The 23,463-nt window shown below is 37.3% G+C and overlaps 1 protein-coding gene across 1 annotated transcript in view; it reads right to left on the reverse strand.

The window, feature by feature from the left end:
- Nucleotides 1-4,117: 4,117 nt before the first annotated feature.
- Nucleotides 4,118-23,463, reverse strand: part of cps1 (carbamoyl-phosphate synthase 1, mitochondrial) — a 69,645-nt gene continuing 50,299 nt past the window's right edge. The window contains exons 30-38 of the mRNA XM_008403821.2: nt 22,129-22,236; nt 19,000-19,089; nt 18,489-18,659; nt 10,024-10,098; nt 9,783-9,881; nt 8,242-8,301; nt 7,988-8,100; nt 5,369-5,498; nt 4,118-5,272 (exon numbers count right to left, since the gene is read on the reverse strand). Of these exons, the coding sequence (XP_008402043.2) occupies nt 5,162-5,272; nt 5,369-5,498; nt 7,988-8,100; nt 8,242-8,301; nt 9,783-9,881; nt 10,024-10,098; nt 18,489-18,659; nt 19,000-19,089; nt 22,129-22,236 (957 nt within the window). The 3' untranslated portion in view covers nt 4,118-5,161. The remainder of the gene's footprint in view (nt 5,273-5,368; nt 5,499-7,987; nt 8,101-8,241; nt 8,302-9,782; nt 9,882-10,023; nt 10,099-18,488; nt 18,660-18,999; nt 19,090-22,128; nt 22,237-23,463) is intronic.

Consider the following 23,463-nt stretch of genomic DNA (forward strand, 5'->3'; position numbering starts at 1 on the left):
GCTCCGTCTTCGAAGCCCCACTTGCTCCTCACCGCCATAAATTATTCATTGAGAGCAGCATGAAAAACCCATGTCAATTAGCCAGGTTTATTTTTTTTTCTCAAATGAAAAGCAGCGGGTCTCTCTCTTCATGCCAACCAAAGGAGTTATGTGGTGAAACAGTGCATTATTTAACAGTTCTGGTCATGACTGCTCAGACTACATGGCCTCATTCTTCTTTTAAAAAGGAACAAAGGGACAATGTTAGTTATTCTCTTTGATTTGAGCAGTTTTTTTTCTCTCTTTTTTCTTTTAGCAAGGATAGACTCAAGGTTTACCTGCCGTGTTATTATTGCTGTGACTGAATTTAGTTTTCAGCACCTCTTTGTGAGCACTATGTTTCACATATCTTCACTCGTTTCAAAAAGTAATTACTGAATGTAATTTTTCCTATCTGTCTGAGCATGTACTGTCAGCAACACTGCTTCTGCTATGATCAACCTTAAAAAAGCAAGGTATTTGGGACAGAAATTGTATTAGTGCAAGGAAGGAAACAAAGAATAATGAAAAATAAAATCTGAAAAGCATAGACTGGACACTCCTTCAGAACGGCTCTTACCATACAGAATACAATGCACTTTTCCCATGTGCTGTCAAAAGTGTCATCCTTTCTCCACAACTCAGTTCTCTTCAATGTTTCTTGAATTTAAATAGTGTGACTTTAAAAAGAAAAACTGTTTTCTATAACCAGCATGTATACTCTTTCATATAAATTAACACAAAACACTTGCTTCTTTGATATTGTCACAGTACTGAAATATAAAAAGCTTTCTAATTTCATCAGTGATTAAAGAAAGTAATTTAAAGATGTTCTGCCTAGATCTATTTAGCTCCATCTGCCAAAAACACAGTTTTGATGACAAAAATCTATACAGAGAACTATACATGCACTTTTCCTGGGTGTGGAAAATCAAATATTATGTTGATTTGGGTTTTTTAAGACGCATTTCTCAGTATCGTTCAAAAACTAGAATTTGTGTTTGAGTTTGAAGTCAATGTGTATTTTCTTGATCCACACAATCAAAACTATACACACAGATTCAAATATACACAATACTTGAGAAGATGTTTTTGATCAGATTCTACCTCGACTAACTTGTTTTGTAGTCATGATCGGAACAAAAAATAAAGAAACATGAATATTTAACCATTTTCATTATTATAAATGGCACAGATTATTAAAGTTATTTGGTTTCCTGGCATAGACCTGGCCTTTAAAGCATAGTCTAGATACATTTTGAATAAGGTTAAAGTCACAATTATTGGAGAGGTTAGTGTTGGTCAGATTTATCATTTGCAAAACCAGTTTTTAAATGTGCTTTTAATCTCTGTCTTGAACATCCAGTTGTATCTAAGTATGAGCCATAGGACACAAACAGGTTCATCACAGAGAAGTGACATTGATTATAAAAGGGCTTTTCATAGTGTGGAGTGTGTCAACCCTGGGGGTGCCAGACCTCTTCAGGATGGCACAGGGAAAAAAAAACTGAGAAAGTAACTGGGGGCATTTAGCTAACATAACCAGGCCGATGCCAGAGACAGAATGGATATATTCTTAGTAACTAAAGCGATGGTGAGTCTGAGCCAAGCACAATAATAAAGAAGGAAGTGAATTTATGGAGTATTGCCAAACATAATTCTGAAAGTTCTGCCAAAAGTAGTGGCTGAATAACCAGACTGAATTATGCTGGAAGCTACAAAATACAAAATGTTTTCAAGGTGCAACGTCCTAAATAAAATGTACCTAAATGTTTTTTGGATGACTTCAATTGAATGTGCACATGTGAAGCTGTATGTATAATTTTGCTATTTCAATTAGAGAAAATCGTGTCATTACATTCAACGATCAAAAATATTATTTGATCATGTAAATTCAAAGTTGTGGATGCAATTCCTTTTATTTTTACTAATTACTGAAGTTGATCACCAATAGTTAGAAGCAGTTGAATCCATATTTAAAAGTCCAGTTGTGGTTTTAATTCATTATTTTGTTCATGTCCACTGAAAATGTATTAAATGGACTTCTCTATTTTATTACTGTTTTAAATTACCTGCATGACAAAGTGTCAGTTTGTAACTGACATATTTCTAACTGAGCAATGGCAAAGAAATTAAATATGATTTTTCAAGCCAAGCAACCCCCTGCTAACATTTAGTTGCGTAAAAGTTTTAACACTAGGAAATCAGCCAAAGCCCTCTCAAATACTTTAAACTTTCCTAATTTGTTATGATTATGCCACTTTCATGGTTTAAGTTTTGTTTTCATATTTATAAAGACTAACAGAATTGCTGGTAGTTTGTTACACAGCAGGGAGTACTTTCTTTTTCATTCCTCCATTTTAAGAACATTAAGTCCAGCTTTGAGGTAACAAATATCTCTCAAATCTTTGGTTTCATTAAAAAAAAAAAAAAAAAATGTTTATTTTTTATTTTTTGTTTAAATTGAAAGATTTTGCTTTGTCCGCAACATTTTTTCTTTTATTCCACAATACGTTGGTTCACTTCTGGGGGGTTTCAAAGCGATGGCACACATAACAAAACCTTTCTGTGTTTGCTAATAATAACAGAATATGATTAGATTTAACCAGGCCACACTTTAATCAAAGGTGGATTTGCAAACATCATGATTGAGACATAAGCTTCTATCAGCGAGTTGTTGTCAGCAAACAGCACTGTTGCTTAGTAACTATGCCTGAAGTGAATCATGACTCTAATGGCCCTGGGCTGCTCAGGTAGAATTAGTTCAACTAAGGAGGAATTGGAAAACAACAAAAAAAAACATTGCCGCTTAAGGAGAACTTAAATGTTATTTTTGTCTTCATGAGATGGAGAATGTGGACACAGCTGTAGCTGACGAAACTGCTGTAAAACCTAAAATGTAGCAATCATTAAATCAGTGTTTTATCTTGCTATTAATCACAAAATCCATTTGTCAATGGCTAATAAATATCCAACACAAGTAGCTGTGCAACAAATGCAGAGCTACTTGGCCAGTTGTAAACTGGATCTTTGAGGTATTAAAGAAAAATATAAAACAAAAACATTAAATTATTTTATTTCAGTCATTCAAAAAATATTAAGTTGATGTTTTCCTATATTATAATGGCCTATATCAAGTCTGTTGTCAGCACCAGAGATGTTGGTGAATGTATTGTTGCACTAGACTTTTGCATTACTGTCATTTTGACTGATGGCGTCAAAAAAAAAAAAAGTTGTCCAACTATTTTTGCTGCCAATTTTTAAAATAATATAAATGACATATGTTCATCTACACTTAATTTTTATTCTGTTTAATTAACGTCCAGTTCGAAAAAGTAGATAAATACACGCAGGTTTTTTTTCACGATAACAAAAAACATTAACTGTGGCTACAATAACTACATGTTCACATTTCAATGTAAAAATTGAAATAAAATAAAAAACTGATAGAAAACTGGAATTACAGCTGTCACTTCTACCAAAGCTTTGAAATCAGGGAACTTTTCTCCAACCGAAATGACCAGAAGTGTTTTTTGTTAATTCAGCAGGTTCTTGCTTCAGCTGCTTTTGCACCGAAGCTTCAGCATCGAGTTCACTGTCTTGGTCAGAAATTATACTCAGATGAGATTATTATTGTTATACATTTTTTGTTTGATTGATTGATTGACAGTTACTTTCCTAATGTAGCTACTCTATGTGCAAAATTGAAAATGTATGCGCATCTAGACCAGATGGTCAGGTGTGTAAATTGTAATCCTTCACAATGACGGATGTCCTTCAGATGTTTCCATCGCAGCTTAAAGAAATGGAGATAACAAATAATGTGATCCTTTTATAAAACACGTTTCCAGTTCTTTCCAGTGGAAAAAAAAGAGAATTTTTGTCACAACCGTATCCCTACATCTGTAAATGTGAAGGTAAAATGTAAAATCAAAAATGCGTGTCTATGGCTATCTGTTTATATGTCTATATATGTCATCTTTATTTATACAAGCAGATCTGACACAAGGTCTCATTTTCAGGAGCAACCAGTTTTTCATGATAATTTTGACAATTATGATAAGGAGGAATAACTATTTAAAACAGACACAAAAAAGGGTGGGAGGGAAAGTAATCAAATTTTATTCCATATTCATTTTCTCCAAAACAGTCTCGGTTATAAATATGGAAATTTGAGAATGTGAGAAATTATTTTGGGGTCAAACACACAAACGGTGAAGAAAACAAAGTAATTAGTAACTCGGATACCATTGCTTATTTGTGGAAATTTAAATGTGTTGAGGTTTGTTTACATAAAAGGTAATTTTATAAATAAAATAAATGCTATACACAAACCACATCTAAATATTTAACCAGATCACAGGGCTAGAATTCCCCACTTGAAATTCTTAAAATGTAAATTATCTTCCTATAATTGATTGAAATAGGATAAAATAAATTAAAAAAACATGCGCACACAGCTAGCTTATCTACAGTGGTTGTATCATCTCACACACATAAAAAAAATTATAAACAAGATCTCAATTGGGAGCAAAAGTAAGTCTTAAAAAGAAACGTGCTTAATTCAGTAGTTCAGGAAAATGTGAATGATTAAGACGTGAGTGGTTATTATTAGTATTTTTTTAAGTGATATTCTCCCGGACTACAGATCTGTCCATTTTCTCTAAAGAATAAGTATCCATACCAAATTAATTAATTAGCCATTGAAAATCTACCAAAAATTTTGGCTGCCATGTTTTGCATCTGAACAGTGGATCATAACTTTAATCAACCATAACATCTGACTTCTTTGAAAAATTGATGATTAGGCTTTTGTGAAATATCAGGGAAACATTTGCCCCACTATCAATTTTTGTCAGAGTAACAAATGCACAATGTAAATGTTATAATGGGCTTTCTTGGTAAAAGCCTGTTCTGTTTGAGGTTGTTTCTAAAAAAATTTCATTCAGGCATTCCGTGAAGTATTCATAGGATCCAACTGACCAGATTTAGTACTGTATATTATTATGTTTTAAAGAACTTATCTGATTCTGGTGTTATTTTATTCTAATGTATGCATTTTGAGCTTCTGTAGCCTCATTATATTGGGAACGATCTCTTTTTATAGCTAAATCAAAGATGCACACAAAGGAAGGAGGCTCCATCATCGCTGACTGGCTCCTTTTGGTTGGCTTTCCTTCTGTCGGTAATGGAACAGGCTTGTTGTGTCAAGAACGCCTGCATAACGAATAGCTTCAGCAAACAACTTGACCACCTGTGGAACAGAAAATGAGCATTTTCTTCAAAACCATGACACAAAATAAGATAAATGAAATAATTTCCCTTCTCTGGTGACATCGCTTTTACTGACCTGATAATTTGTAATGAGGGGAACTCCATGATCAACAGCCATTCTGCGGATCAGGAAGTTATCCTTCAGATGTCGCGTGTTGTTATTGGGCAAGTTCACAACCAGGTCAATATGACCCTGACTGATCAATCTACAAATGGATACAAAAACTCTCAGTAACAAAAGAAGAAACATTTTAAACACTTAAAACAGTGCAGTGAATAGTATTTGCAGATGAAATGTTTTTTTTTTTTTTTTACTAATTTGTACTTCATGGACATGCACATGAGTGATGTGAATACATTGGTATCATTTGCATGATGGAAGGCTGTGTTTCAATGAAATGTCAGTTTCTAAATGTTTCCACGGGGAAGATCTGATCTGTTCTAATGTCAAACTAAAAGACTGAATAATTCCCCTAAGAACTCTTCTCTTGTCATTACTGAATTGGAAAAGTACTGTTTTGTCAGTGGCAACTCCTGGTGTTTGAGAGAAGCACAATGAGTGAGCCAAAAGTAAAACACTAAAAAGACAAAAAGTACTTTTGGGGATCAATAGTCTCAGGTTTTTTACCCTGATCGTATGGATCAAATGTTGTTACTGACAAAACAGTTAAATAATTTGATAACCAGTGAGAAATTTTATGTAAAACTTTTTAGCACAAAGAGACATTATGATGGGACTATATTGGTCATACTTTATACAGTTCTCGCCATAATTATTTCTGTTATCTTAGCAATGTGACTTCTTTTGCATTTAGAGTTTACATTTTGCATTCATGAGCAGTTTTGAAAACCTATTCAACCTAATTTATTTTTTAAGGCGTTTTAATTAAAAAAAGTTTGTAAAAACAACTTGCTAAGTATTCCCATTCATATGCAAATCATACATTTATTACAATATCTTAATGAATTGCATGGTATCACATTACATAAAACCTAAATAATTTTTTGATGAATGAATAGACAAACTGAAGTACAGTTGAGTTTTGAATGAAATCATATCAATTCATTATTTCTTGCACATAAACTCTTAATGCTAAAGGTTACCTGTTGCATTGTGCCAGCTACAAACAGGAGACCCCAATACAGCTTTTACATACACATTTTAATAAAAAAAAAACATTTATACTGTATGACTGAGCAAAAATGCCAGCAAATTAGCAAAAAACAAGCAGACTGCAAATGACCTGTTCTGTACCAAAACCCTACAGACTCAAGACTGACCAGTAAGTACTGAAGAAAAGAAAATGGACTGTGGTAAGTCAAGGTGACCCTCATTGATCTAATTGGACTTATTACTAAGAAAACCTTCTTCTCTGGAACAAAGAGAAACAGAACAACACAAACCCCGGAACTAATAGAAGCATTTTTGTGTTTTCATGAAGGATAATTTGAGGTATATTTGTAGCTGTAATACAGCCAGCAACTGCAAAACAGAAATAGCAATTTAGTTACAATCAACATGCACCAAGGTATGCAGATTTGAAATGAATAAACCTATTGCTTTGTTTAAAGTAATGAAATATTATATCTCTAGATCATGATGACATGTCGTTTGCTAATCACAACAGGTTTGTATGCCATGAATAATTAATTGTAGCTTATGTAGTGCAGGCAACATCATCAGAGGCCCTGACCATAGTATGTAAGAATAATAAAAATAAAGTTTTGTTTTTCTCCCCAGCAGTGCCACAGATTGATTTTTTTCAAAAACATGAATATTTATTTTCTGTAAAATTAGTAAATAGTAAAAAGAAATATAAAAATGTGCTATAATATACTTGTTTTTAACAAAATCATAGGAAGCACAATTTATGACTTTCCATTTCCCTGAAGGATAAATATGTGACACAGACATCTATTTCTTTTAGCCACAGGCCAATAGGCTAGACAAGGTCTTGAGTTTATGGTGCTACCTCACACCCCACTACACACAGGGAGCAGGATGGTGACATAAAAAAATAAAAAAATAAAAATGCAACAAAAAACTAAAGAAAAAGGCACTTCTGCATCACCAAGACACCTTAAAACCATTAAACACCATCTACACAGAAGGTGGTTGTTTGTGAAGGATGCCAAATACAAAAAAAGATCTTTGTCCTAGTGATGGGCATTTCAGTATGAGGAATTTAATCAACTGTACTGTGACTTTACTTGACAGGGTTTAAAAAAAGAGAAAATGTTTGCAAATTACCTTACGTTAAATATGGCAGAGGATCCCATATTTAACATTACAATACTGTGGACTGGTTTGTCTTCCAAAAGTCCTTGGAAGGTTGTAACAGTGCATAGCATCATAAACTATTTGAAATACCAGGAGAGTTTATATAAAATTCTGCTGCCCTTCAAAGGGCAATAACAGAGTTACCCCCGTTTTCTTAAACCTAGAGAAATGTTGTAGGGGACAAAGTGTTGCTCAGTTGGCAATGCAGGATACGGCAAGTATTGCCATCAATCTATAATTTCACCACCTTTAATTTAGTGAAAAAAAAAATTTCTTTCTTAGATTTTTGCCCACTGAATGTGTATATTATCCAAGTTAAAGGTTTGACTTTAAAAAATGTATTTTAGAGATGGGAGACACACGTATGTATTGCTGTAATATTGCCTTTATATATAGAGTAATATATATTCCAACCTTTTTATACTGGGCAATGTTGTGTTTCCTTCTTCTTCAGATGGCCAGGCTACTGGAATGGCAGGTACGTCATTGGCACACAACCAGGCTGAAGTGGCTTCAGTAGCATAGAGCTGGATGAAAAAATTCAGCAAAATTAACATAATAAAAAAAAATGTTTATTTTACTAATCTCCCAATCAATTAGTGTTCAATCTGTAATGTCTGATTTTCATCAAATGTCAGCAGTGTTATATACAAACTGTCAGCTCTCACCTTAAAGCCTTCTTCTTTCAGCTGATGTGCCGTGGCAAGGAAATTCGGTCGGAAAGATTGCTGCAAGATACCAGATTTTTTTTTTTTATTAAATGAAGATTTTCAACAAGAAAAAAGAAGATAGTTTAATGCACTGCTCCTCTGTTGATCCGTATTGCCTTTAAGAAATGTGGGGAATAACACTGACTTTCTAATAATCACAAGTTTTTCATCCTTAACTCTTAATACCTCCATACTTCTTCATTCTTCACACTGAAGTGCCTTGTATATTTTGTATCACTAATTTTATTATTTATTTTAAAAAACAATCAAAACATGATTTAAAAGCATTGCCGAGAATAATTTTGTATTACCAAACAATATTGGTGATTAAATATTGAACATCAGTTCCTATTCATGCTGATGTCTGGGGCACTTTATAAAACTAATGTTTGTGAATTACTCATGTAATCATGGTTAAAGTAATCCAGTAAGTGTAGATCTGGATTACATTATTAATATTGTCCTTTGAAAGATGACATAATGGCGCTACTAAAAATGAGATCTTCTCTCTTAATGAGACTTACCTGTATAAATAAAGATGAAATAAAAAAAGAAGATAAGTCAATGAATTATGTTTATGCATGCCTTTAAAAAAAACTAACACCCAAATGTATCTGTTCATAGGTTGTGAAAGGTTGCACTAAGAATCGACAGTTAAGTCAAAAGTGCAACTCTGACTACGTAATAAATTCTCTGTATGATTTTTTTTAATATAGGCTTCGGATGGTTTCTAATAGTGGCCAGTATTGTATTTTTATTTTATTTTATTTTTTTGGATTGTTCAGAACAAAAATAAACTTGACTTATCTTCAACATTTTTTCTTTTTAGCATAATTACAAAGAAGCTTCTGAAGCTCCTGTGTCGCTTGATTTAACCAGCATCAAACACTTTACCATGTTTATTTGAAATAATACTTCTTGCTTTCAAAGTTATTCAAAGCAATTAAAAATTCACACAATAATTCTGTGATGTTTTAAATGAGGATGCCTGTAAGCTTCTCCGTTTTCTGACCACAGACTTTGATTCAAATCCAGGATCTTCTTCCTGCGGGCAACAATGCTACCAACTGTTCCACTATGCAAGCCTAATCCATTTCTTTAAAATCTTTTACAATTTATTAAAAGTCACAGCAGGGCTTCTGCAGTGTCTGGTTTATCAGCCTAAAATATTGTAGCTTGAAAATTGTTTTTGAACTGATCATGTCGTTTACCATCTTAGATGTTTCAAAACCTTTAGACCATGTGTCATTGTAACATTTAGTTAGGATTTCAACCCAGTCAAAGTTAAGTTACACATGAGTAATTATTTTATACATAAAAAAAAAAATAAGAACGCAGAGCTAGCACTGTTAGCCTAAAAGTTTTAGACCACTTCTGCAAAGTTTACGCACCTTGATTTGTATGTCAAGGTGCATTAAAATCACCTTGTTGAATGTGACGTGCTGCTTGAGGTGAACAGAACAGAAGGAACGTGGACCTGTAGGAAGCTGTATTGTTACCTGAATTCCAATCAGGATGCCCTTCTGTGGCAGCTTAAAGCCTGTGGAGAGGATGGCCTTCAGGAAGGCTGAATAAATGTTTGGTCCAAAACAAGCTACCTAGATTAAAACAGAAATGGAACCATTTCAGAACTGTTAGAATAATAAATTTTAAAGTGTGTCATGGTAATAAGGAACAAATGGGTTTTTACAAAAAAATGAATAACAATAGAATCAGGTTGGATAACTGCAGCTTGCTTACTTCTCCGGTGGAAGCCATCTCACAACGAAGAACAGGGTCTGCATCCCTCAGTCGCGGCCAAGAGAACATTGGTGCCTGGAAAAAGCAGATGCATTCAATTTGAAGAAATAGGATGTCCCAGCATGTGAGCCACTGTTATGCTTGATTGCTGCTTTTGAAATATGTTCTTTTTAGCAGCTTGTGGACTTTAAAAAAAAAGTTTGGTCAGCAGGAATACTTAAAGTAGGGCAGTACAAAAGCAATTTTCTAAGATTTTCATTCTAAGAACATACAATTCAGAAATCAAAAAAGCAATTTCCGTTTTTAAGTTCCTATAGCTCTTTAAAATCATGTATTAATTCTACTTGAAAGTGGTTGTGTCAGTTGCTGGAGGTTGAAGTGTGTGGTGTTGTAGCAATTTAACTTTAAAAGTATCACAACGTGTGGCTGTCTCTTTTGGAGGAGCATCTTATGTGTTGTAAATTAAAGTGAGTGTCAGGACTCACTGTGAAAAGGAAAATTTAATGGGCTAATTATTTATTCTGTCATTTATAGGTTAAAACACATAAAACTCATGGACTGGCTTATACAAGGAGTAAGTTTGAAATTCCCAACATACCTTCCAATATAATCTCGCAACGACTACACATAATTGGAAGGATCAAGAGAATTGTCCATCACGAACACCATGTTCAAGCATAAGGGTGTCCATATATGCACTTGGCACCAGGACACCCTAGGCCGCAGTTCGATGATCGATTTTGTCATTGTTTCATCTGATCTGCAGCCGTATGTCTTGGACACTCGGGTGAAGAGAGGTGCAGAGCTGTCCACTGACCACTACCTGGTGGTGAGTTGGCTCCGGTGGTGGGGGAGGAAGCCGGTCAGACCTGGCAGGCCCAAATGTGTAGTGAGGGTCTGCTGGGAACGTCTGGTGGAGTCACCTGTGAGACGGAGCTTTAACTCCCATCTCTGGCAGAACTTCGAACACGTTCCGGGGGAGGTGGGGGACATTGAGTCTGAGTGGACCATGTTCCGTACCTCCATTGCCGAGGCGGCTTATCGGAGCTGCGGCCGCAAGGTTGTTGGTGCCTGTCGCGGTGGCAACCCTCGAGCCCGTTGGTGGACACCTTCGGTGAGGGATGCTGTCAAGCTGAAGGAGTCCTATCGGGCCTTTTTGGCCTGTGGGACTCCAGAAGCAGCTGATGGGTACCAGCGGGTGAAGCGTCATGCGGCTCGGGTGGTCGCTGAGGCAAAAACTCGGGCGTGGGAGGAGTTTGGAGAGGCCATGGAGAAAGACTTCCGTACGGCTTCGAGGCGATTCTGGTCCACCATCCGGCGTCTCAGGAGGGGGAAGCATTGCAGCACCAACACTGTTTATAGTGGGGATGGTGCGCTGCTGACCTCAACTCGGGACGTTGTGGGCCGGTGGGCAGAATACTTTGAAGACCTCCTCAATCCCACCAACATGCCTTCTGTTGAGGAAGCTGAGCCTAGGGACTCGACAAAGCAGAGCCTAGGGACTGCAGCTGGGTTGGGCTCTCCAATCTCTGGGGACGAGGTCACCGAGGTGGTCAAAAAGCTCCTTGGTGGCAGGGCCCCGGGGGTGGATGAGATCCCCCGGAGTTCCTTAAGGCTCTGGATGTTGTAGGGTTGTGTTGGCTCACGCGACTCTGCAATATCGCATGGACATCGGGGGCAGTTCCTTTGGATTGGCAGACTGGGGTGGTGGTCCTCCTGTTCAAAAAGGGGGACCGGATGGTGTGCTCCAATTACAGGGGGGTCACACTCTTAAGCCTCCCTGGTAAGGTCTATTCAGGAGTCCTGGAGAAGAGGGTCCATCGGATAGTCGAACCTCGAATTCAGGAAGAGCAGTGTGGTTTTCGTCCTGCTCGTGGAACACTGGACCAGCTCTACACCATCAGCAAGGTCCTGGAGGGTGCATGGGAGTTCGCCCAACCAGTCTACATGTGTTTTGTGGACTTGGATAAGGTGTTCGTCCGTGTCCCCAGGAGGGTCTTGTGGGGGGCTCTCCGGGAGTATGGGGTACCGGGCCCTTTGATACGAGCTGTCAGGTCCCTGTATGACAGGTGTCAGACTCTGGTCTGCATTGCCGGCAGTAAGTTGGGCTCGTTTCCGGTGAGCATTGGACTCCGCCAAGGCTGCCCTTTGTCACCAATTGTGTTCATTACTTTCATGGACAGAATTTCTAGGCACAGCCGAGGTGTTGAGGGGATCCGTTTTGGTGGCCTTAGGATCACATCTCTGCTTTGTGCGGATGATGTGGTCCTGTTGGCTTCATCAGACCGTGATCTGCAGCTCTCGCTGGAGCGGTTCGCGGCCTGGATGAGGCTTAGTGCCTCCAAATCCGAGGCCATGGTCTTGAGCCGGAAAAGGGTAGAGTGCCTTCTCCGGGTCAGGGGGGTCGTCCTGCCTCAAGTGAAGGAGTTTAAGTATCTGGGGATCTTGTTCACGAATGAGGGAAGAGGGGAGCGGGAGATCGACAGGCGGATTGGGGCAGCGTCTGCCGTGATGCGGTTGCTGTACCGGTCCGTCGTGGTGAAGAGAGAGCTGAGTCAAAAAGCGAAGCTCTCGATTTACCAGTCGATCTACGTTCCCACTCTCATCTATGATCATGAGCTTTGGGTCATGACCGAAAGAACGAGATCACGGATACAAGCGGCCGAAATGGGTTTCCTCCGCAGGGTGGCTGGGCTCTCCCTTAGAGATAAGGTGAGAAGCTCGGTCATCCGGGAGGGACTCAGAGTAGAGCCGCTGCTCCTCCACGTCGAGAGGAGTCAGCTGAGGTGGCTCGGGCATCTGGTCAGGATGCCTCCTGGACGCCTCCCTGGTGAGGTGTTCCGGGCACGTCCCACCGGGAGGAGGCCTAGGGGAAGACCCAGGACACGCTGGAGGGACTATGTCTCTTGGCTGGCCTGGGAGCGCCTTGGGGTTCCCCCGGAGGAGCTGGAAGAAGTGACTGGGGAGAGGGAAGTCTGGGCCTCCCTTCTGAAGCTGCTGCCCCCGCGACCTGACCCCGGATAAGCGGCAGAAAATGGACGGACGGACGGACGGATGGATGAAGAGGAAAATTTTAGAATTTTTTCTCAAATATCTGTTTGAAGATATAAGACAACCAAGGTAATTATTATATTTTGATTGTGTAGTTTATTGAGGTAAAGAAGGTTGATTTCACACCAGAAATATTTAAACACCAGGATAGTGCGTGACTATGAAAGCTAAAGAGGGACTAAATCCATTTCATAACTGCTTGCAGTTCCAGTCTGAAATAACATTTTAACATATTGGAAGTAAAATGACAGATCAGATCACTTTGTTTTTCAGGATGTTGTCTTCCAAAAGAAAAGAGTTAAAAGCAGTTCAAAAGTCCAGCTACATTTGAATTTAAAAGTTTGGTAGAGCAGAGGTTGAAGTCTACACTTTAAATGTATTTAAAAAGAAATGAATAGAACATAAAAAAATAAAAAAACTTCTGTAGAATTATTAAAACAAAGCAAGTGAAGAGAATGAGCGAGAAAAACAACAGAAGAATAGGAATAATTGAAAAGAGATTGAAAAGGAAAGGGAACGGGGAGGAGAAAGAGGCACAAAGAGAAGAAGATAAAATTATGGCAATAGAAGATAAGATCAGAAGAAGAGCACAAAGAACAGAAAAGTGTAGAACGACAGCAAACTCGCTGTTATACAAAAAAAAGTAGGAAAAGTCGAATGTCATTTGGAAAGCCATTCTTATTCCTCCATTTAGAAATTGCAGAACCTTTATTACCTTGAAGAGAGCAAAAGGTGGTGTGGTGTTGTGTGATTTAAGTGTCCATTTACATACACACACACTCACGCACGCATACACACAAAGAGGGAGGGATAGACGGACAAAGAGGCAAGGGCCACTGGGGGAGATTCATCCTTGAAGCAGGCTATCAGTAAATGTAATGTTAGCATGCTAATGTAAGACGAGGCGAAGAAAAGCAAAGGGAATGCACATAGGGAACCAGAACAGCTTATCATGCCTTTGTTTAAAGAGTCAGAAAAAGGCGGGCATGTAACGAAGAAAGAAAATGAAACAGGGGGATGAACATGTACAGAGGGAATAACAATGAGAGTGAACTTTCTTTTAAAGCTTAACAGCAAATGAAAGTGAAAAAGGTTGGCAAAAGGACATATATAACCATCCTAACTAGCTAACCATCACAATAACCTAGGAAAAAAATTTGCAGGAGGGTCTTCTCAGCCATTAAAACAAAACAAAAAAAAAAAAAAAACCTTCAGTAAAAAATGTGAAAGTGCAAATGCACAAAAAGACACGCAGAAACAAAAGTCCGAGGACCAGTTAGAGCAATGAGTCACTTGCATCTGTCATGCCGGCTTGAGAGAAAGCTTTCTTACTTCTTAAATTGTTTGTGCTTCAGTAACAAATATGCACTTAGAAAATTACATGATTTTCTGTCACAATAACCAAGACTTCTAAACCAAAACATCAAGCCACACCAGCACATATAAGCAGGACTTCCTAATTCCCCAATTCCATGCTGACTACCCTCTACTGAGCATTACCGAGAGGCTTCAAAGAATGCACAATGTTATCATGGGTCACCAGATGTGCTAATGAACAGAGCATTATTGTTCAATGCATGTTGGAGGTGGGAGTGGTAGCAGTTCAAATCTCTCAATACTCACACTAAATTAAAATTTCCTATGCTTCCATTTGTGCTGATAAATATGGAAAATATAAAGCAATACATTTTAATCCTATGTTTTTTTCCACATAATTATAATAATATACAACCATAAAAATACTCAAATGTCATCTACCAAACAAATTATTGTAAAACTCATTTTACAGCGTGGCCAAGTTCAGATTTTATTTGTTAATGCTGGCAAATGTAAAACCAGTTCATTGGTTCATTGAAAAAGCAAATATTGCATACTTTTTACTGAATGTAAATTTATTTTTAAAAAAATATAAATACCTAATCGATACTTGGAGATAAAGCAATAGCACACAGACAGATTTGTAAAGTAATAAAGTCCAGGTTTACTTTTTGTACAGTTTTCTTTTAAGTTTCTGTTTAGAAGATCAAATCATTTAACCTGTCAAATGTATAAATAGATTGAAGTCACACAACAGGGACTTGTTAGTGAAAATGAAAAGAATGAAGCTTCATAAAAGGCAATGTCAGAGTGAGAGAAAATGGGCAGCAACACAGAGGTTATTAGGGAATAATGCAGACAAACGAGAATGATTGCTCGGGATGGCGATAACTTGTGCCTTGAGATGACACAGTGAGGATGAAGGCTGTGGGAGATTAAATATTGATCAAGCACACTTCTGGCTATTTAGAATAGAGACACTGCAGAGTGTTTACAGTGCCTTCCTGATGTTATGGTACTCATAATGTGATTAACAAAAGAAAAATTAGAATTATTTTGTTTAACAGCTGTAATACATTGTGCCGGGGTTTCTAGCAAAGTGCTCTTCAGTTGCGAGTATGAAGTATGTATCACTGACTTCGTGTAAACTCCAGAAGGCTTTTTAGTCAGGCACCTGGAGAACTTAGTGCTTCTATTAATATTCCTCACCAATGTGCAGAATGGAAATTGAAAACTTTTGGTTTGAGGGTGTGGGGTGTGGGATTGTACCTGCATGATTGGTTCCAAACTACAACCATTGTTACAGCAGCTCTGTTGTAATTAGACTGAGAAATTATTTTTGATGAAAAAATTGCTTTAGAGCAGCTGGGGAGAAGTAATCTCTCCCATACCAAAGCAACGTAAGACTCCCCATTCAGAAAGAAAAATGTACATACTTCTCCCATCATCAAAGCTATGGAGAGGGATGTAGCAGTAATTAGCAATACGTGGCAGTAGTCTTTTGTTATGTGATCAAGTGGAAGCTGTGTTAGTGGAACACACAGAACCCATTAACACATCACACATGTAAAAACTCATCTTCCGCCATTTCCATAAAGTATTCTGAACAGATAGAAGATATGCGGAACAGTTATAGAGACTTTTAAAGAGAGCACAAATACATTTTTATAAAAGCAGCTGTTACCTTAAACCGGTGATCACATTTGTGACAAGGGCCACAGAGATTTGTAATATGATCGCAAGTACTTGGAGATTACAGTAGGAAAGGCTCCGTCCTTCCATACAATCTGGTTGGAGCCCCAGTTGCTCATTACAGAACATTGTCAGTATATTGAAACTGTCTCCTTTTGCAACTTCCCAGGAAGTTACAATTTTTCAAGTCTTGCCACAGATTCTCAATTTAACTTAGATCTGAACTTTAACTGGACCATTGTAACTCTTGAATAGGCTTTAATGTGACCCATTCTATTATAGCACTGACTTTTTGGGTGATGATTTTTCTGCTGAAATGTGACCCTGGATCTCAATCTCAAATCTTGTACCTTTTCTAATGGATTTTATTCCTGTATTTGGCTTTAGCATTCATCTTAGTTAATCTTCCTATTGAGTCTGACCAGTCTTTTTGCCCTTGCTGAAGAAAACATCCCCAAAGCATGATGCTGCCACCATTGTAATTCACTGAAGGGGTGATGTGTTGAGGATATGATGAAGTGTTGATTTGTAGGGTATGCATAACATTTTCCATGTCAGTCAAAAAAAATTAAGATTAAATTTTTCTCTGACCAAATATTTTTCTTCCACGTTTGTAGTGTTCCTCAGGAGGTTTGCAGCAAACATGACTCTCTGAGCCGCCTTCTCACCATTTTTTCATAAAGGATGGATTTGTGGCGTAGATAACTCAATTGTCTTGTTGATAGATTTTCCCACCTGATCGCTGCAGCTCCACTAGAGTTTCCTGCTGTTACTGCTGAGCTGCGATTGTGCAATAAATGGGGTACACCATGCACAGGTCACCAGTCTAACCAAAGATATTTAATTTTATGCAACCAAAAATGCATTTCTGTATTTGACTATAAGGGCAACTGTCCCCTTTCAAAGCCCTAACACATAATTTACCCACCTATATAATCAGCATTTTTAAGGTCTCACTCATCTTCATAATATGGAAGCTTTGGTTCTAATCAAGGCCAGAAACACTTAAAGCAGAGAAAGCTCCTATTCTAGAGTGTAGCGACATTTTTTCCCCCAAAAGAACAAGACTTTCATAAGTCGAAGAAGTGCAATGGTCAACATGGCTCTTGCCCTTTAAATAACAGACTCTTAGACCAAAAGTCAAATGGGACACGTGAAGGGGCACTTGAAGATGATTACTACTTAGGGCTTACTATAAAAACCGCCATGGCTCGCTACAAAGGCAATGTGGCTGAAAATAAGCCAACTGACTCTGCAGAGGAACACTTGATGATTTGATGACAGCTGTATCTCATACTAACCAAAGTGAAATGTAGTGCAGGCAATTTTAGAAAAAAAAAAAAAAAAAGAGGGGCGGAAGCAGAGCATTCTGACCTACCACAGAACCTTTTTAAGGCTATTGTTTAAGCTGGATGGGTACCAAGAGTGCTCCACTGCCTGCCTGGGACACAAATAGGACAACGAATAAACTATGATTACAAAACTGGCATGTTCCTGCAGTGTGTACTTGTCAATGTGTCCATTCCGAACTATAAATTATCAGTACAATCAGGAAATGCAATTTTCACTTTGACAAATACTCTAATGCTGTGGCAGTTTCCAAATATATAACTTATTTGTGATCACAAGTTGTTTTCGCAGTTTTTAATAAAGATACCAGCAGGATTATTATTTTTATTATAGTTACATTTTTATCAATATGATCTAAATAATTTTCTTTGAAGATCACCCTGTATTTACTTCTTTTAAGAGTTATCCCTCCCTCTATCACCCTTCAGTGACGGAGGAGTTTGAGTGTCCCAATGGTCAGGGGTCTCATGCCCTGGCAGGGTCACCCAAGGCAAATGGGTCCTGCGGGAGTAATCAGGCAAAGACTCCTTATGATGAGCAATGCCAGTAGGAACAGTGTTCCCATTGCCGGACCCCGCATAAGTGGAAGACAATCGATGGAAGAGTTACCATGACAGCTGTATCTCATACAGCTGTCATGAGCTGAGATTGCAGAAAAAAAACTGTTGTGTTGTGTTGGGTTTCGTGGGTCCTGCAAAGGTTTTCCAGACTCCTTGACTTTGAATTTAAAATACATCATATTGTGCAATTTGAATTTTCTTCAGGGAAAAATTGATAAGCATTCAGAGTTGGTTTTCATGATTGAGTGGCTGATTAAAAGGACTAATTAAATGCTGCTTTTAAACTCCATAATGAGCCTGAATTTGCTCTATTACACCAAGATGTTTTTATGAAGCTTTGCATTTGTGAATAGTAAATGCAAAGTGTAACATTTACACATTTATATATAGTATCTGATATATTATTATTTATTATCAAATCTTAATAATGTGACATTTTATAAAGTGACAAAATACAGAATACTTTAAGAAATCTTTGCAGAATTCACTCCTTACCTTGATTCCTACATAGTCTACCGGAATGATTGGTTTCTCCAGTGAAGGCAGGCGGGACTCGTTTAAAGGCTCCCCCACCATCACTTTTGTTGCCACATTGATAAAGTCCACACCGATTGTTTTTGATACAAAAGGAAATGATCGTGATGCCCGCAGATTGCACTCTATCACCTAGGGTGATAGAGAAAAAGAAAAATGTTAAAGCTTGAAGTTATTCCAGCCTACTGCATACTTTGGAGTAGCATGGATGTTAAATCTGGAGAGCTACACTAAATTAATTCAGAACCATACTACGCTTATAGCCAAAACGCATACACATAGGATATGTACAGTGTGTGCACTGGAGCCGAAACATCAAAGATGAAAGCATTACTGATCATTAAATCTTTCCAGCTTGACAAATAATTCTGAACATGAAGTGATTTCAATTTGTAACTGAATTGCATTTGCTGCAGCATGATCTGAAAATGTCAATCTGTCATTTGATCATCGAAGCAGACATATCACCTACCATGACATCATTGCCTTTAACCAGAAATTGGGTGTTAAAGGGTCCTGAAATTTCAAACGCTTGTGCAATTTTCCGGGTAGCAATTTTGACCTGAAAGCAGCAAAAAAGGAGAACATATATTCAGAAAAAAATATGAGGTTGTCTTCCAGAGTTTCATCACATATGAAGTGTAATTACAACAAAAACAAAACTTTGAGCTAAAGCACACGATAAGAAGCAAAGACTTTTGATTCCCCGATAGCCTAAGGAGGGTGCAGTGACTTATTATTATGGTTTAAAATACAAAGTTAGCAAACCGATCCTCTATTTTGTCATTTCATATTGTCCTTACTTTTCTTTGACTAGGAACAATATGTTCTTCTACTCTCATTCAGGCTGTTACATTACCTTTAAGGTTTCAAGGCGAAACAAAAAAGCCCTAATATTTCTTATTTAGTTTTTTTTTTTCTTTTGCTTTGTTCTTTTTTTAATTTCACACCCCGAGTAGAATCTGACTGTAATTTGGTGACCTGATCTGTCTAATTAGGATTCTGCAGAAACACCACGAATAGAATTATACTGCATAATTTGTAATACTACTGGCAAAATGCCCCAAACATAAAAAACAGAAATGGCAATGTCAGCAATAGCTCCAATGTTATGAGATGCACAAGAAGGCAGGTGGCAGAAATGACCCAGAGTGACTGCTTATAAAGGGATTAAATTGAAAAGTTGCTTTTATGCCTCAAACCACAAGACTTAAAAAAAAATGTAATGGGGGGGAAATGGTCATTGGTCCTCAGAGGATCACTGCCTTGCAGTGTTTAACTCACCATTAGCTGGTGTGGTCAGAGCTCATAGATTCCATCAAGATGCTAGTGGATGGTTTTAAAACTCAAACTGCAGCTTAAACAATTGTGTTTTGGAGAGTGACGATTGCAAAGGTTTAGTTTGAATTTCATATGCTTCATATTGCTCTACTTTGGCTATTTTTTTTCCAGAAAAAAAAAAAATAATAAATAAATAAAAAAATGCAGCATCTCTTTGTAATTATGTGTGGCTGATTATTAGCACTAATTAAATTCAGTTTTTTTTACATTTCATAATGAGTAAGTTTCTACTTGTTTACACCAGGAGCTCTAACAAGTTTTTGTTTCATGTAGCAAACAGATTCATATCATGCCTTCTTTAATTTTATTGGACTCATTTATTTCACAGGGTGGAATTATTACACAACATACAACTACTCTGATTAAAAAATACAAGAATTAGGTAATTTGAGTTTGTTCGCATTTTCTATAAATTTACCAACCACCTTACTAGCTACACCTTTAAATACGGGGTTAGTTTTGTCTTCAGAATTTACCAGGATTTGACAAATTTTTGAAAAACTTCTTTGGAGAGTTTTGGTTGTAGTTCAAAAGACAACATCAATTAATTGTTCAGGATTTGTTGGCTGCATACATATTATCCAAATCAGCCACTCCATCACATCAAATTAAAGGCTGCTGGAGTAGAGTTAAGTCATTATCTAGTTTAAGAAACCATGTGACATTTATACAACTCTTAGTTGGTACTAATGGGTCTATAGTGATGACTTTGTGGTTTGATACCGTTTATGCGAAATTATGATCTTACCATCTGAATGTCACTGCCAAGTTCTGCTTTGAATTTTGTCACATGCTCAGAGATGATATATTTATATATTGGTTGTAACAAGTGGATTTTCATGCAACTTTTCTCTCACACCACTCTGCCCAATGTCCCCTTACCAAGTCATTTTCGTCTACACAAGAGCGGCTCACTTGATAATTTCCGTTGGTCTGACCATTTTGTTTAAATCTGCAATATGGTAGATTTAAATCTAGAATAGGGTAGACTTAAAGAAAGCTTCAAAAACACTTAGACAAGCCTGTCTGTCCATTTTAAAGTCCAGTAAGTTGTCTTCGCCGCATCAAGATTTCCAAATTCACTGGATTGCCTCCATGTGTCGGAAAGATTAGCTACTTATGTTTACAACCAGTTAAACATGTGTACCTTATAAAGTAGATGATGAGAATATATTCATCTTAGTACTTCATTAAGAGTGTTAGTCATTCTATAATGTGCTTTATCTTATCAAGGTCAAGGCCTAATGACTTCGTTAAAAAAAAAAAAAAAATCTAACTAAAGCTGGCAGAGTTTTTTAAGCATGAAAAGGGTTTACATGACATCATCTTGTAGTCAGAAGGACATTAAAGTATTCCAAGAACTTTGGAGATTCTGTAAAAGGAAAACCATTTACACCAGCTGGGGAAATTCTTTTCAAGATATTTAAAAGCATATTTTGTGTTCAAAGGTGCAATAGTGTTAAGCTTGACTTGACAAAGTTTTCCAAATTTGTCATCATGGAGGTCCTGAAGACCAGGGAAGTGTTAGTCTAGCATTACTGGAAATTAAACAAGCCCTTATTAACGGTGGAGAAACTATGCAATACACTAAGACGGGGCTTTTGAAAGTGTGAGGAGTGCCTCCTGCAGGGAGTGTTGGAGTTCTTCAGGGGGAGTGTGACAGCAGGCAAGAAAAAATAACCAGAAAAACTAATTGTGGACAATAAGCCAATTTCACCAAAGCTATGCAAGACATAAAACTGATATTTTTGTACCTAAAGCTGTAGTAGGTAAGGTGACAGAGTCTGGCCCAAGCAAAAATAAAAAAAGGGGGAAATATGGAACTGATTATTCAAAGTTTGGATTTCTCCAGGCTAAAGATGCTCCACTGCTACAGTGTTGTCTGCCAAGAGGTGCTAGCGAACATTGTATTGAGACAAACTCTCCAGTTTGATGAACAAGCCCCAGGAGTTTTTTCACAGGGTAAATGAGCTGTGGTCACAGCAAAGTAGTTCATACTTTTAGCACTTTAAATGACAAAGCAACTAAAGCATAACATTGTGTAGTGCCATGCATAGCTAAAACAGGTAAGCCCCACAGGATCAGATAAACATGTTTGAATAGATCAAGTATAACAACCCCTTTATGTTTGCAAAAAACATAAAGGAGTGAGTTGTTTGCCTATTTGCTCTCTAAGGGAAGGGTTAGCTCTCCCAGTTTGAAAACCCTTGAAATAAGAGATTGCATGTTGTAGCAAAAGGTTGCATGATGATGTACTAACTTTCTCTAGAGCTCCCTGGCTGATGGTTTGGGTCGGGAGCATTAAGGTGGCATCTCCTGAGTGGACACCAGCATCTTCTACATGCTCTGTTATGGCATGGACAAGGACCTGAAAAGATAAATATTGAAAATGATTTTTTTAAAAAATAAAGGAAAATGGTGGCTCTATAAGACCAAATAGAGGCCACCAATATTCATATTTTCACAGCTTTGGTATTGTAATTCCAAAATTGTCTGTCAGATCTGATGGTTCTTGAAAGTCAATGTATTTATGATTATGCGATGAACAAAACACATACTAGATGTTAACATTTGTGGAACAAATTCAACATTAAACTTTATCTTTAGTAAAAAATCATGCACCTGCTGCTGAGCACCAGAACAAAGAGGAGGTCCACAGCACTTAGCTTACATTTACTATACAGAAAATATTCTAGATCTACTTAGTTTTCCAAATGTATTCTTTCCCATAATGAGAACATTGTATTTTGTATGGTGTTTACAACAAAATTCACATATTTAACTTATCTCTGACCCTATTAAAGAAACAATGTCAATGAAAAAATTAGAGTCATAAGAATAAGTCTGCATGTTCCACCCAAAGGAGAAAAGATATGAATCAGCCACCAACTCTGAGCAAGAATGTGTCTGTAAATGAGCTGCTGTGTCATTAGCTCATTTGAACTGCTGCTAACCACAGCATTCATTAGCACTCTTCAGATACAGCCTGTAATTAATATGTATTATCTCCAACTTTTTCCCTCTCCTGTGCACATACACACAAGTTATGAGGAGTGTTTGGTATTCTCTGAGTGGACGGCTTGTTAATGTGATACTGAAGATAAAGGAGGAGCTGTATTCAGAGAAGACAGAGGGAGAAAATCTACCGTAGAACTGGATAGCCCACGTACAAACTGACACCCTTGAAATGACTCTTGCAGGCTAAACAATAGCAAAAAAGAAAAAAAAAAAAGACAGGATATTCAGGAGAAATCACTAACTGCAACTTATGCTGCCAGTATGGCTTTAGGAGTATTTAAAAGTTATACCAACGTTATTCAGCCACTTTATTTGTCGAGTGCAGATTATACAATATCTGTCTGCATCAAACAAAGAATAATGACAGAATGAATAATGTTGAGGTATAGAGATGAATAACAACATTTTTCTAAAAGAAAACCTGCTCAAGCGGGGAAGAAATACAAATACCAGTTTGACAAATAATGTCACTTTCTGAGCTGAAACTCTGAGAAACACTATGTTACATCATGTGAAAAATGCTTAATAGCAAGAGATTTCAGCAAAAGCAAAGTGAATGTTGATGTATTTAAATGTA

Source organism: Poecilia reticulata, chromosome 2 (assembly GCF_904066995.2).
Source record: "Poecilia reticulata chromosome 2, P_reticulata-male-v2, whole genome shotgun sequence".
Classification (NCBI taxonomy): domain Eukaryota; kingdom Metazoa; phylum Chordata; class Actinopteri; order Cyprinodontiformes; family Poeciliidae; genus Poecilia; species Poecilia reticulata.